The 15,506-nt window shown below is 56.2% G+C and overlaps 1 protein-coding gene across 1 annotated transcript in view; it reads left to right on the plus strand.

The window, feature by feature from the left end:
• Nucleotides 1-2,565: 2,565 nt before the first annotated feature.
• ADGRA2 (adhesion G protein-coupled receptor A2) overlaps nucleotides 2,566-15,506 on the plus strand; it is a 35,147-nt gene continuing 22,206 nt past the window's right edge. The window contains exons 1-2 of the mRNA XM_049631408.1: nucleotides 2,566-3,017; nucleotides 15,236-15,307. Coding sequence (XP_049487365.1) covers nucleotides 2,755-3,017; nucleotides 15,236-15,307 — 335 coding nt within the window. The 5' untranslated portion in view covers nucleotides 2,566-2,754. The remainder of the gene's footprint in view (nucleotides 3,018-15,235; nucleotides 15,308-15,506) is intronic.

Below are 15,506 nucleotides of genomic sequence, written 5' to 3' on the forward strand. Positions count from 1 at the left end.
AGATGTGAGCCCCAGACCCTTAGGGAATAATTATGGTTTAGTAGAGTCAGGTGGAGTCAGTCTCCCCTAAATGGGACTAAAACTTTTGGTAAGCTCCCTCTCTCTCTTGCTTCGGTAGGATCAATTCAGCCTCCTCTCTATTATCATGGTACCTTATCCCTATCCCATTGAAGAGTTCATCACACCATCCGGGTGTATTGAATTGGCCAAACTCCCTAGCCAGACTTCTGGAGATTGGGACTAAGTGTGAGTTCTCCCTCTGTCCCAAACAAACTTTGAAACAAAAAGATTTTCATGTAGGCCACTCATTCATCCCACCCTGCACCTCTGAGAACAGCTAAACCAGGAAGCATCCTGTGGGAAAAGCTTTGAGCGGTTCAGAGGAAAGAGCACCTGAAAAGCAGTCAGAGGGTAACTTCCCAGGCCTGGCCGTTTACTGCTCGTGACTCAGTTTCCTCATCCACACTTGTAAAATGGGAAAGTGACTCCTGCCCCCATTCACCTCCTCTGGGCGGGTATGGAAGTCAAACGTGATGCCAAGCAGGACAGGACAGCATTTTATAAATGTCCCCGTGAGGCACCTTGGTCCCACCTGTGGGGAAGCTCTGCCTCATTAAATGTCATGTGGCCTCTATACAGCCTCAGAGAGTTCATGTCACAGCGCAACTCCCGTCCAGACTTCTGTCTTCGTTTAGCAAAAGGAATTGACAAAAGAAGCTGTGTGACCCAGGCCAGAGCCCTCTCCTCCTCCTCTCTGAGAAGTTTTCCTTGCCTGGGAGCAGGAGAGTTGAATGGCAGACCGTGCCTGTGGCCGTGGCTCTATCTCGACCCTTCCAAAGGAATGCGGTCTCAGCCTGCCTGCCGCCCCGCGGAGGGCTCCTGCTGGGGAGTCGGTGCCCCTTCTCTCTTACTCCATTTGCAATCACTATTTATTTATCTTTGGAAGTTGAAGGAACCAGAGCCTGCGGCCTGGAGAGACTGGTGGAGCCAGAGAGGGAAAGTGAAGAAGCCAGTGTCTGGGCCCAGTGTCTGCCACTGGGGGCCAGGAAGAGAAGGCGCTTCCCCGCAGAGAGAGGTGGGAGACTGGATGAAAGGCCACAGTGCTGGAAAAGGTGCCACACACACCAACAAGGCCAAGAGCACAGAAGGAAGGCGGCAGATGGCGACCTTCTTAGGTGACACAGTAAAAGATGAGGAACAGGACTCCTGCCCATGGATCCCCCAACCCAGGCAGCCTGCTCCTCAGCAGCAAAGGGTCTATTAAGTGGCAGGTACGGCCACTTTGTGGAGAAACTGAGGGAGCAGACACACTGGACCGCACTTCCCTTTTCCTCTGATCCCAGCCCCATTCCCAGCTTGCATTACAGCGCATCTAAGACCCTTGGTCAAACTTTCATTTCCATCCCCAGTTGTCAAGGTCAGACGCTACCCAAAGCCCCCAGCCCTCTGCCTATGGAAACTGAGTGCCCCTCTCTCACTCACTCATTCAAATGCCACAGCTGACATTCATAAACTAGGGGGCAGGCAGAGCCCCATTTTGACCCCAGAGACTAGAGATACTCCAGGATATTAGAGGCTGTGTTCAAAGTCAAATAGAGCTGTCTAGAATGAGGCTCTCCTGACTCACAGTGCAGTGCTCTTTCCACACCCTGGTAGGTTCCCTGCTGTTTCTCTTCCCATTTCCCTCATTCCCACTGCCTCCCAAACACACACGCGTGCCCCCACCCCACACGCACACGCACACACACATAAGAGGCCAGATCTAGCCTGTTGCCTTGGCCTTTGACCCCTCCTTGGCTGAGTGACAAGCACCCCCCGCTGCGTGAGGTCACCGGCGTCAGAGGAGGGTCTGAGACTCCTAGGTCTGTGGGAGGGAGAGCCGGCTTCCAGACTAGCCCATCAGGTCAGGAGCCAAGCGAAGCTGAGTCTCAGCGACCCCAGGACGGTGAACGAAGTTCAATCACAATCCCAAACAGGCAGCACCAGGTATCTCCGGCCAAACCCGCAGGGCAATGAAAGACCCAGAACACGGGGGCGCGGGCTGGATGAGCTTGAGCCAGGGAGGGTTTTGTGGAAAGTGATGGTGGTTGACTCTGAGGTCCGAGATGGGGTGTGGAGAGGAAGAGTCCCGGCCCGGAGAAGAGGGGCGGGACGGAGAAAGTCTAGGTTCAGGGCGGGCTCGCGGGACAAACGGGGCCTCAAGCCGCCCGGCCCGCTCTCGCTCCCAGGAGGGCAGCGGCCTGGCTGCGTGTCGGGAGGCACTAGGGCCTCGCGGACGGGCGAGCCGGCGAGGGGAGGGCGCCCTCCGCGGAGGGCGGGCGGGGGCCGGCGGCGGCGGGAGCGGCGCCGCGCAGGAGCTGCCTCCATCCATGGCACGGAGAGGCGGCGGCGGCGGCGGCAGCAGGAGCCCGGCGCGATCCGCTAGGTCCCGGCCCGGCAAGAAGGGAGCAGGCGTCGCGGAGCGGTCCGGCCTCAGCCGGCCCGGGAGCACGGCGCAGAGCCTCGGGCCGCGCCGCCGGGGGCCGCCTGCGCCGCGCTGACAGCCGCGCCCGCGTCCTCCCCGCCGGGGCGCTCGCCGGACATGCCCCCGGGGCGCGGCGGCGGGGACCCCGGGGCTTGCCTCCGCCCAGGGCCCCCCGCCCCGCCCTCGGACGCCCCGGGCCCCCGCTGAGCACGCCTCCCGCAAGCCCGGGTCCCTGTGGCCGGCGCGCAGACGGGCCCCAGCGCTGTGGGTCCCCGCGGGGCGATGGGCTGATGGGCGCCGCGGGACGCAGGATGCGGGGGGCGCCAGCGCGCCTGCTGCTGCCACTGCTGCCGTGGCTACTGCTCCTGGCGCCCGAGACCCGGGGCGCGCCCGGCTGCCCCGTGCCCATCCGCAGCTGCAAATGCTCGGGGGAGCGGCCCAAGGGGCTAAGCGGCGGCGCCCCCAACCCGGCGCGTAGGAGGGTGGTGTGCGGCGGCGGGGACCTCCCGGAGCCTCCGGAGCCCGGCCTTCTGCCTAACGGCACCGTTACCCTGTGAGTACCCTACTCGGCCGGCCCGAGCGCCGACGAGGGCGAGAAGGAAGACAGGACGGGAGGGGCGGGAAGAGGGGGACGGGACGTTGCCGCCGCTTCAGAGACTTTAGGACAGGCCTGCGTCCAGGCTCCGTGAAGGGAGGCTTGGAGAAGTACGGGAAGGATTAGGGCTCCGGGGTGTGGAAGGAGGAGGGGACTTCGGGGGCGTCTGCGCCCCAGAGAGAGGGACAGCGGGCGCCCACTCACCTGCACAGGTGAGGGGAATGCGCCCTGGCGGGATGCCCACGCCCCTCGACTTTCCAGTCTGGGCTGGTGTTGCAGACTTCGGGGACCTGAGGTGGGTGGGCTGGGGGAAGAAGGCTCAGGAAAGATCGACCCGCGGCCCAAAAGGTGGCTGTGGTCGTCACCTCGGAGGACGCGTCCTCGGCCGGGCTGGAGGAATCTCCCGGGTTCACCCCGCGGGCCTGGCTCCTCCAGTGGGGGGCGCCCCACCCGCCCCACGAGCCTGCCAGCCCCGCTTCCAGACTGTCTCCGCGGGACAGGCGGGAGGGAGGGCTCGGCAAATCTGTCCTTGGGATTGCGGCGCTTCTGGCCTGGATGAGACCCCGGCGTCCCGGTCGCCCTCTGGCCCCTCTCCCTCCGCGCGCGTCGGTGAAGTGAGCTGTGCGCCGGGTGCTGCATCCCGCCCTCTCCTTTACCTCCCCTGGGTACAACACGACCTTTGGCCGTTAATCGATTGACTTCTTCGCTCCAAGACTGCGAAGAAAGAAACCTGGCTGAGGGGGAGGCGGCTGCCTCCCAGCCTCCTTCCGTCATCCTGTTTCCTTTCTCAGCCAGGGCCCTCCCGAGCTCTCACTTTGCTGGCTACGAGCGCGGCTCGAACCACCACCCGCCCCCAAGCCTCCTTGATGGGGGCCTGAAGCCCCCACAACCGCAGGAGAATTAGCGACCCCGACCCGCGGCAGCGATTTCCTGCCCTGACCACGTGCTCCCAGCTCCACGCACGCCGTGGAGTGGAGGGTCCGGCCCTAGCCGCGGCCCATGCCTTTCCTGTCCCGGACCTAACCTGCATGCGCTTCCCCTTTCCTGGCTTCCTGACCCCAGTGGCAACCGTCCCCCGCCGCCCCTTGCCCAGAGTTGGGGCTGGCTCACAGTCTATCCTGATTGTGTCCAGAACAATACAGTAATGCCTCTGGTTGGGTGAGTTCAGAGGCTGCCGGCTTCCTGACAGGACACGACTGGTCAGCCTCTGACGTTGGCCGCCTGGCCTGCATTTTCCCCAGCTGGGGTGTGTGTGTGTGTGTGTGTGTGCGCGCGCGCGCGCGCGCGCGTGCGCGGGCGTGTATGTGTGTGCATTGGGGGGAGTGGAGGCAATGTGTCCGCCGGCTCCCACGTCTCAGCAGCAGCCCTGGGATGTGGCCGTGGCCTGGGAAGGCAGCTGTGGCTGCTCTTTCCTGGTCTCTTTGATTGTCCAGTGGTGTTGAAGGGTCCAGACAGGCCTGGGCATTCCCTGGCCCACTCAGTTCTGGAGGAGAAAAATGCTTGCTGTGTGGAATGGTTGGGCGGGAGTCTGTGTGAGTCCCCGCTGAGCAATGATAACTCAGTTCAAGAGAGGACTCTGTGTGTCTGTGCATCTGTGCACTGGCTCTTGTGGCTGTGCTCACACACATATGGGGGACACCGTCGCTCTGTATGTCTGCTTGTTGGGATTAGGGAATCCTAACATACTGAAGGCAGAAAAAAGGGGGGGAAACATTAAAAGGTGGTTTTGCAGTACATCTTAGAATGATTTGGTAACTAATGCTTTCCAGCCATAGCTAATTCCCACCGACGCCACTGCAAGGAGTGAGTGAGTGGGCACAGACAACTCTTGGTGAGAATATATTGTGACAGGGCAGCAGCAAACGTGACTGCTAGCTCACCTTCCCATCGCAAACCATTCCCAGAGGAAGGGCCTCTTCTTTGTCCCAGGCCACTGACCTGGCTGGCTTAAGATACCTTCCATAGGAACAGCCCCTGAGCCTGGCTGGACATCCCCACAGTGATGGCAGGGCAGGCCCTAGAAGCCCCTGAGAGCCCACTGGCCCATCAGCCTAGAGTGCGACTGAATCCCAGCCATGGACATATTTCTTAGGCTCTCCCTCCAGGCCCCACATAATCCTGATCCTGGTTGCTGGGCAGGGATTCTCTTCTCAGGGTTCAGCCATACCCATCCCTTCCCAGCATGCCTCTTGAGGGAAGAAGAGAGACAGGGCTGGGAAGGGGCTTCAGCCTGGCAGCAAAGCATGATGCTAAGAGCTTGGAAAACTTCTCCACACCCTCCCGAACTCCTCCTCCTTACTTTTTTTGTTTCCTTTCACCTTTTTGCCTGTCACCTGGTACAAACAATAGGACTTAGGCTGATGTTTGTTGTTTTTTGGTTTTGGTTTTGTTTTTTTTTTAATGCATCATGGCTTTACCTCCCTCCTCCCCTGTTTCCCTCCAGAATGGGCCACCAGGTTCCAGTCCCCCTCACACCCCACCCTGCTCAAGGGGACCCGGGACTCCCCCTTGGGAAACCTGGTAGACACCAGTGCTGGGATTACTCAGGCAAAGAAAGCGCTAGATCAGGTGCCTGTGTGCAAGGAGCCTCCCGTCTCTGCTCAGAGAGAGCTTGTAGGCAGTTCTGAGGCAATTCCATGAACAGCCCTATTTACCTCACTGAAAACCCTTCCACCTCCACCCCTATTATCTTAACTTCTGCCTTCTGTTTTTCTAGACCGTGTGCCCCCTCTCCCCACCCTTTGCTCTTTTCCCTTCTAATGGATTTTCATGCACAGTTTTCCAGGAAAGCAGAACTCTTGGCTCCCTTCCTGATCCATCGGTCCCACCCCTCAGCTCAGTCCACAGGACAGCCATGGGCACCGAGGCTCCTGTCCGGAGCAGGAGCCTTTATGGCTCTCCCCCAAGGGGGAAGGTCTCATGGGGGGTGTGGTGGGTGACTTGTTTTGGGGAGAGCCTGGGAGAGAGATGAGGAGCCCTGTGAACCCCCCACCCATTCCTGGGCAGCAGCTGATGGGCCTGCCCTCTGCTTGGCAGCTCTGGGAGTGAGAGGGAGGGGGAAGGGGTAATAAGGAATTCTAGGAAAGGACTGATAACAGATAACTCCAGAAGGAAATCTCCTGCGAGGACCTTGCAGGACATCGGAGCAGCCCCTCAGAGGATTCCAGCCACCACATAAATTCCTAGACCGTCTGCACTGAAAAGGCCCTTGCAGATCAGCAAATCCAGCCCTGCATCTCCCATCTTACAGGCTGAGCAAACTGAGGCCAGGATTAGCTGGTTGGGCTGCTTTCCATTCCTCTCAGGTGAGGGACTCAGTGCTCACCTGGCTGGATTTGGGACCCAGCGGACACAAAAGCTGCTTTCAAAAACCCAGTTCCTTCCCAGCAGAACCTTGGCCCTTTTGACCTGGGAACATTCCAAGGCTGGGTGCGGAGGGGGCAGGTGCGGTACTGGTCACTCCGGACTCTCCCAGAACCCACACACCCCCTCCGCACCGCCAGCCGAGCCTCGCCTCCCGTTTCTGGGGCAGGGGGCGGCCCACCACGTCAAAAACCCGCATGGAAGAGAAGGGGCATTTGCCATTCAGACGCACCTAATGGTGGCTGGGTCCTTTTGCTGTGGGTTTGGTGGTCTTTAGGAGCAGCATGGGGGAAGGGGAGGCCCCTTCACAGCCCTTGCGCTTGCTCCAGTCTCAGGAAAGTGGTTCTCGAACACAGATCTCCCTCTGAAGCCCCAGCTCTGGACGGGGCCCTCCCCCCAGTGCCCCTCACCCCAGCCACCAAGATCCAGTTGGGGGAGTTTGGGGCAAAGTGTGCCAACGGCCAGTGCGCAGAGCCTGAGGGGAGTGGAAAGATGTTGGCTGGAGGGGCGGGCCCTCGCCAGCTTCCCCACCCCCTTCTCTTCCACCCTCTTTCCCCCATATGGTTCTCATAAGGTCTGGGCTCAGAGACAGCAGCCAGAGGAAGTGGCTGTGTACAGAGAGCTTTTGTGAGGGAGAGGAGGGGGAGGGGGAGAGAGCAGAGAGAAAGAAGGAAAGAAAAGAGGGAAGAGGCTGGGGGCCGAAGGTGGGAGGAGGCTACAAGACTCCCAACACACTACCTTCCCCTCCTGATGCAGGGTCTCAGCTGCACCAAGCCCGTGTGGGCTTCTGACCCCGCCTGTGTGAAATCAGGGGCCCAGAAGAAATCCAAGTTGCCCCCTGACTTTCCAACTACCTGCCCGGAGAAGCTGGAGGCAGCTAGCCCCTCCCTGGAGATCTTGGGGACTCTTGCTCTTAGGGCTCTTAGGGCTCTTGCTCTTAGGGTCCCTGCTCACATCTCAGGGCAAGCACTGGGCAGAGACCAGAGCCCTCTGGGGTTTACTGGTTGAGTCCTCATTGCGCCAATGAGACTGGAGAGGCCACCGCACTGAGCTCCAAAGACAACCCCTATAATTCAGCATCCCAGTGGTTCCAGGACCCAGAATGGGTAATTTGGCCTGAACTACTCAGAACATGTGCATGAACCCAGCTACTCCTGATCCCCAAGGAGGTCCCTTCCTGCTGACTACCATGGATCATCCTTCTGTGCTGGGGGATGGGGTGGTGGGCAATCCCCAGTCCTGGGGGTGAGTCTGAGAATTTCCCCCAAGGGCACAGGCAAACCAGTGTAATTTGAACCTGACCATAAATTGACCCTGAAATTGGGGGTCATGTTTTTAAAGGGAGAGAGTTTCCAAGTTTATGCCACATGAGAATCACTGGGATAAGAACCCTTTCTTGAGGGAGAAAAAGTTCCAGCCACCTCTGAGCTGATCCTTCCATTTAGTGGGCTCTCCTCACCGAAGCCCAGAGAGGGGAGGTGAGTTCCCCAAAGCCACACAGCCTGAACCAGTACGCCTCACTCCCTCTAAGGTATAGACCCCCCCCCCCCCCCCCCCCGCCCCACTACTCCCTGGGATCAGACAGAGAGCAGGGGAGAAGAGGGGAGGGAAATGGCCCTGGGCTGAGGAACTAGAAGGCAAGTCCGGTAACTGCTAGGAAGGGGCTGCTTGGAGGGGCTGTTTATTTTCATTCCCCCAGCCCAGCCGCTCTGTTCTATTTAGAGCTCAGATACTGACAGGACAAAGCTGCCTCCTCCCCTTCCTCCCTCCTCTGGCGGGCCCCCATCCTTCCCAAACTCCAGAACATTCCTTTGCTTTTAGGACTGGTGATGGGGGTGGGGGGAGCAGAGAAACTGTGGAGTGTAGCAAAGTCAGGCAACCTCCCAGGACCCAGCTTCTCCAGCCCTTTGAGTGGGGAGAGGCGGGATGGAGGAGCAAAGGGGTGTGCAAGATGGATGGGGCCAGGTGAGGGGCAGGGGAACCAATCTGTCACAGAGGAGCAGGGAACGGGGTGGAGAGAAGACTGAGGAGGGAGTTACAGCCTGACCATGAGGGGCCAGACATCTCCCAGCTGGAAAGAGAAGGAAGGTCCGAGAGCTGCACCCCCACCCACCCACCCAGGGCTCTTTGCCTGCTGGGAACCGTGTGGTGAGGCAGAAACTTCAGACTTCAGGCTCTAGGAGACACAGTATTCAGGATGGGAAAAACCATCAAATATAATGAGTGGGAGTCTTCTGTCCAAACCCTTCTTTTACTGAGAAGAAACCCCCAGAGAGGGGCTGACCTGCCCAAGATGACACAGCTCGGAGCCAGACCCAGGGTTCCTGCTCTCAGCCTCTTCCCATAGTGACAAATCAGAGACCGCATACCCCCCGGGGACAGGGCAGAGGAGATAATACTAATCCACTTCCTCCAAACGGACACATGAGCCAGGGTTAAGGGGTAGATAATAGCCTAGCAAATACCTGTGTGCTTAGGGGACCTCTGTACAGAATCACTGCAGAGTATTTGAAATCAGATGGACCCAGGGAAAGTGGTGTCTAAAGCATGCTTCCTGGTGTTTCTCTCCCTCGCTTGCACCACGCACAGCTTCAGGACGATGCCACCCCTGTGGGGGTGGGTGATGTCTCAGGAGGGCTATACTGTGGAGCCAGCTTAGCTTGGAGAGGGATGGGAGCTGTCTCCAAGCTGTCAGGAGTGAGCTCTGCCCAGACGGAGCGGTAGGGGGCGGGGCGGGGCGGGGGTGGGGGAGGGGAGTGGAGGAAGGAGGAAACCGGGGTTCAGTGTGAACTCTGTCCATCCACCACCCCCACATTCCCTGGAGCTCTGCCTCTCCGGATACCCATCCATTCATTCAGCCACCGCCTGCTGTTGACCAGCCCGGCGCCCGTGCCAGGAGGCGAGAGACCCGGTCTCTGACCTCAGGGGCCTTACAGTCTCATCATGGAGACTGGATACCGGCTCACAAAAGCAGGACAGGATTGGGGCCTCAGGGCTCCCAAGGAAAACTTCAGGGGTAGAAAGATTAAAGGACAAATTTGTACTTGGGTAAAAATGACTGATTTCAGATTGATCCTTTCAGGTTTATTTGTCTTTGAAAAGCATTTGAAAAGAAATCCATTTTCTTCACCCAAAACCATGCCCCCTCCCACCCCTACCCCAGGCTGAGATTTTAGGCCGTTTGAAGAAGCACTTAAGGTGGACTGGGAGTAACTTCCCAGTTTCTTCAAATCCAGGGACACACACACACAAACATTGCATCCTGTCTGACACATGGCCCTCCACCTTTCGTGAATGGAGGATTGTAGACGCAGTGTCTCATTGATGTTTGTAGTGCTATTGTGTTACACGGGGCTGAGCCCACAATGGGCGTTAGTGTAGATTTGAAGAATAAATGAATGAATGCCTAGGTGTGAATGATTATAGCAGACTCGATTCCATGGGCTCAAGCTAGGGTGTTGGGGCCCCCAGACCCCCATCAAGGCACACGGACCACCCAACCACAAAGACCTGTAGCACTTCTTCTCCAGTCAGTCCTCCCCATCTCAGCCCCAATTTCTTGGTCGTGCCTGCTCCCCACCAGGATAGGGTGCCCTTGTACAGAGGGTAGGTTAGAGAAAAGGAGACTAGAAGGCCCCACACATAGGAGCCATTCCAAGACTATCTTCTTTCCCAGCCTTGACCTCAGGCCCTTGCCTGGACAGTTCAGCTTCAAGGCTGAGATCAGAGACCATATCCAGACACAACCCCCTACAGCCCGAGGAAGCAATTCCTACCTAGGTCTCCTTCCAGTCAGGCCTCCAGCCAAGGGAGGGGATGGCAGGGAATTTCAGGAGCACTGTATGTCTCCTCCAACATGTAAGTCCCCTGCAATCAGGCTGCATGGACATGAAGGGCAGCCCTGAAGAGAAGGGAAAGGAGGGGAAGCCACAGGAGGGCAGCCTTTCGTCTGAGGGTATGTGTCAAGGCAGGGCCTGTGGACCAGAGACAGTGTCACTTTTAGAGACCCTATTGTCATATCAGGCATACTGAAATGCACCCACGGCCTGCGAGGAACATAACAATCACTGCTAATCGACATAGTAGGACATTCGGTTGTTATTTAGTTAAGGGTTTGTTAATGTCAATTTTGCTTTTTATAGCATTTATATTTCAGAGGCAGTGATTATTTTTTCGTTTTCAGACATCTTTGTGGGCCCTGGAAGTGCTCAGAGGCCTTGGGCACTGTGCCCGCAGAAGGAGCTGGGAGTCTGGTTCCACTTGACCGTTCAGAGTGGCTGTGGGCCTGAGATCCCTCACTGACGGCGTCCCTAAGACACTGCCAAGATGCCAGCAACAGATGTTGGAGACAGGTCCTCCTGAGCCCTGAGGGCCTTGAGGATGGTCTGAATTACAGGCTCAGACTCCCTGGAGGGCACAGATTCCCCAAGTGTCCAGACGTGTGGTCCTCACACGGTGGAGGAGGGGGGTATGACATGTATGACTCTTCCTGCATCTGAGAGAACAATTTGGTTCAGGCATGTGTTGGCCCCATGTCCCACGGAGTGGTGCCCACATGACCCCTACGGGGTCATCTCTGATGTTGGGCTGGGATCTGGTGAGTTCCTGTGGCTGCCCAAAGGCCACAGGGCCTCTCTGTAGACGCCAGCCACTCGCTCCCTTGGCCTCCAGCCTCGTTAGCGGTAACTCTGCTTGCTCCTCTTCCCTAAAATAGGACCCTGGCTGGGAGAGAGTTCTGGAATAGACTCAGTATGCCCCCTCTCCTTGGCCAGATTTCAGACCCTAGGGTAAGAGAACAGGGGACTCCAGGGACCGGCCCCCCTTCCTGGGACTATGTGACGATGTCGGAGTGGTAGACGGGGAGGGAGGGAAGAAAAGCTGGAGAGGCCGGGTTGGGTGAGCCAGAGGTCCATGCAGCGGGGCAAGCGTGGTTGGGAAGGAGATCCACCTGGCAGGCTCCCTGTGCTGTTGCAGGGCGAGGGGTTGGGGCAGGCTGAGGAAGTATCTGTCCCAGTAGGGGTGGCAGGGTGGTTAAGATGGGCCCAAGCTGGCACTGTGTCTGTGAGGCTGGATGGAACCATGGACCAAGGCTCCCGATCCTTCCCTGCCTGATTGCCGGGGCCGCCTGGCCTGTTTTTGTCCCCTTGAGACAGCCTAGCGTGGTGGGAACATTCTTCTTCCCGTTGGAAGAGGCTGTGCATGTCTTCTTCAACCCCTACTAACTGCCAGCTTCCTACTTGCCCAAGACAACACTAGACCCAAGCACTTTCTGTCCCAAATCACTGCCCTCTCCACCCCACCAGACTCACAAAGGGCACCTCCTGAGAACTGAACCAACAAGCACAGCCGAAGCCATTTTCTGGATAATCTGGATCCAAAGCAAAATTTCCTCAGCCCCATCTAGGTTGTAAAGACCAAAAGATCCAATTCTGGGTATTTGGGGACTTGGATCATACAGATATCTGCCTGAAGTTTGTCCAAGAACTAGAAATATGGCAAGAAGGAGACCCATGCGAGGAGAAGGGTGAACCACTGTTTGCCTGGTGTCCCTGCTTTCATGAATGGCTTATAGAGAGTGGGTATGGGGGAGATCAGGGACATGTTCTCTGCTACAAGAAAAGTATCTCATTTCAAGACAGCATTTGCACCGGGCTAGTCAAACCGGAAGCGTGGGCTGCAGCTGACCCCCCCCCGCCCCCGCACCTCCCCAGCACAACAGGGGCTGTCTCAGAGAGAGGGGGCCCTGCCAGAGAGGGATAGGACACCAAGAGATGAGTTGGTCCTTTTCTGGGCCATAGGCTCATCCTCACCTGACTCTGGGCTGGTCCCCAATCCTTTGCTCTGCCCCCCCCCCCCCCCCCCCCGCCCCCCACACAATTTCCTCAGTATCTCTCAAGCAACCCAGACTTCCTCCTGGGGAGGTGCTGGCCACAAGGAAACTGGATAAGGGTTAAGCCACTAGCCACATGTGGTTCCTGAGCACCTGTAAGGTGGCTGGTCTGAATTGAGATATGCTGGAACAGTAGAATACTCGCAGATTCCAAAGTCTGAGTACCAAAAACAGAAAAAAGGAAAACGTCTCATTACTAATTTTGTATATCGATCGCATGTTGAAATGCTAACATTTTAATACTTTGAGTTAAATAATATATTATTAGAATTAATTTTTAAACTTAAAAAAAATGTGGCTACTAGAACATTTGAAATTACGTATGCAGCTCACACTATACTTCTATTGACCAGCTCTGGGTTAAAGAATTTGGGGTATGCAAAAGGTGTTCAAAGGTTAAAGGCTGAAGAGTCTGAAGAATGTGGGGTGCACCCCAACGCCACCTTTAGACCTGTCTAGACAGGATTCTCAAATTAGGATCCCAGGTCTTAATCTCAGGGGATTGGGAGTTGGAAGACTTTTTTTTTTTTAATTTTCTGTTCAATGATATTTAAACAAAATTCTTTTGCAGATAATTTTGAGATAATTATTAGAAGGTATTTTCATAGTGTAAGATTTTCATTTCCAAAGTCAATATTTCTCAAACTAGAATCCTCAGACATATTCTCAGGAAAGAAGATATTTTTTCCTCCCTTTACCAGGTCTCTGCTCAAGTTTGAGAAATAATGTTCTCGGGCTTCCCCCTTCATGAACAGGCTTGTGATAATTCAGGAGCCCTGTTTCTCTCTCCTACCATACCCTCTCCCTCCTCCTCCCCCTCCCCTGTACCCTCAGCCTTATCAGCATCCCATTCCCCACAAACCCAAGGAGGGGGCAGTCCCTGGGGGACACCCTTGGGGTTGGGGGGGGGAGGTTGAAACCTATGCCCTTTCTCCACTATTCTTCCTGACACTTCTAAAAACACCGAGGGGTCCTCTCTCACCTTCTCTGACATTTAATGCAACCTCTAAACCTCAAACTCTGAGCATACGAAGGGAATGAACAAGAGATGAGGCGAGATGGGCTTTGATTTAAAAGTCACACCGTCAAGAGCCCGTCACCATGGAGGGAGCCCCTGCAGCCCCACCAGGGCCTAAATGAGACCATTAGAGACCCTAAGAACTGACAAGATTATTTATGATTTATAACCACCATGTGTAATGCGATTTAAAATAATCCTAATCAATCAGGGGCACCTGGGTGGCTCAGTTGGTTAAGTGTCTGACTCTTGGTTTCAGCTCTGGTCATGATCTCTTGGTTTCTGCGTTCAAGCCCCACATCAGGCTCTATGCTGACAGTGCGGAGCCTGCTTGGGATTCTCTCTCTCCCTCTCTCTCTGCCCCTCCCCTGCTCACTCTCTCTCTCTCTCAAAATAAATAAGTAAACTTTTTAAAGTTTTAAAATCATCCTAATCCATAAAATGAGAATAAAGGGGTCAATGTGAGTTCTAATTATTCATATAATGACAACTGTGATGTACTTTTTGAAATGTCAAGGGTGTGTGTGTGTGTGTGTGTGTGTGTGTGAGCCCTTTGGAAACCCAGCATCCCCTCCCCCGCAACGCTTTCACACAGTCACTATTCAGGCCCTGCTAGGAAGTGTCACTGTTGAAAGGACCCTTAGTTGGGGACCAGAAGGGTGGGAGGGGTCTATCTGGAGAGCAGGGAAGGGAGGGAGCCCCCTTCCACTCTAGCCTCCATCTTGGCAGTTGTCTGTCCTCCATGAGCCTCTTGAAGGTGGAGTATTGGAATGTCAGCTGTCTGGGGCCATCTCACACTTGTCTTGATATATTCACCTACCCACTTCCAGTAAGCTTGTGGGCAGAACTCTTGACAGCTGCTAGCATGCCTTGTCCCCACCCCCGTCCCCCAAGATCTCTTTTACTGTCCATCCCAGAGGCTGCCCACTCGAGAGAAGATTCCAGACCTACAACTCTGGCCTTTCCATGTCCACCAATAGGAGCAAAGAAGTGAAACCCTTTGTTTCAGCCCAGAGCAGGCAAGAGTTTGGGCTGAGAGGCTCATTAAAGCGTTTTAATAAGCAATTAACTCAAAGGATGAGCCCTTTGGCTGGTCTGGAACTTCCTCCTCCCAGGGAGGGAGTCTGGCAGAGAAAGGCTAAGTGGGTGGGCAGAGTGGGTTTAGTCAGTAGCTTGGGGCCCCTCTCCTCCCCCTCTAAATACAAATAAATAAACAGAACTCAGAGTGGGCAGAGGCAAAGGCCAAGGCCCGGGCTTCCACCAGGCACAGGGCTCTATCGGTTTTCTGTCGAGGCCGAAGCCAGGCTTAGGGAGGCAAGGGTACGCAGTCCCTCTGAACTGGGGGCCTTCGAGGGCTGGGAACAGTCCCCTCCTGTGAAGTCCTCGGCTCACAGAGTGTTGCCCAATGATGGGCAGCTCCTCCCACCTGCCTCCATACCTACTGGACCTCCTGTTCCACCTGCCAGAGCCCTGACCCAATTCAGACCATTCCCCTTACCACTCTCCTCGGGGTATGGGGCTGAAGACCTGAGAAAGAGCCCTGGAGGGCAGGAGGAGGGCGCTGCGGCTTGGGCAGTGGTTCTAAGGTGTAAAGGGGCCATCGCAACTCGACACCTGTTCAGCCCACTTACATAGAGTCCTGAGTCAGATGCAGGCCATGGCAGGGAACCCAGGGCAGGTGAATATCTAATTTGGGGCTCAGTGGGCTAACCAATCTGCTTGAACCATTCACTGGCTCTTTCCTAGAGGGGGTGGGGCTACTGTCTTGCACCATTTACAAGAAAGGGGGCACCATTTACACAGAAAGCAACATGGTTGTAGTGGTGAAACCGCATCCCCGCTCCAGCCACACTTTCTGGCTTGTAACAGCACGTTCTCCTGTCTGTGTTCTCTCTGTTCCTTCAGGCTCTTGAGCAACAACAAGATTACTGGGCTGCGGAATGGATCCTTCCTGGGACTGTCCCTGCTGGAGAAGCTGTAAGTGTTGGGGCAAAGTGGGGCGGAGGTGGGGGATAACAGTCATGGGCAAAAAGTCAGTCCAGGCAGGAGGGGGAACACTGGGTGCTGAGGGACTTCTCAACCCTAGGACCTGCTGGCTAAGCAGGGCCCAGAGTCAGACCCGCGAGACTTGACCACTAGGTGAAGGGTATAGAGAGAGACCGGCTCCTTCAACCAG

This window comes from Panthera uncia, chromosome B1 (genome assembly GCF_023721935.1).
Source record: "Panthera uncia isolate 11264 chromosome B1, Puncia_PCG_1.0, whole genome shotgun sequence".
Lineage (NCBI taxonomy): Eukaryota > Metazoa > Chordata > Mammalia > Carnivora > Felidae > Panthera > Panthera uncia.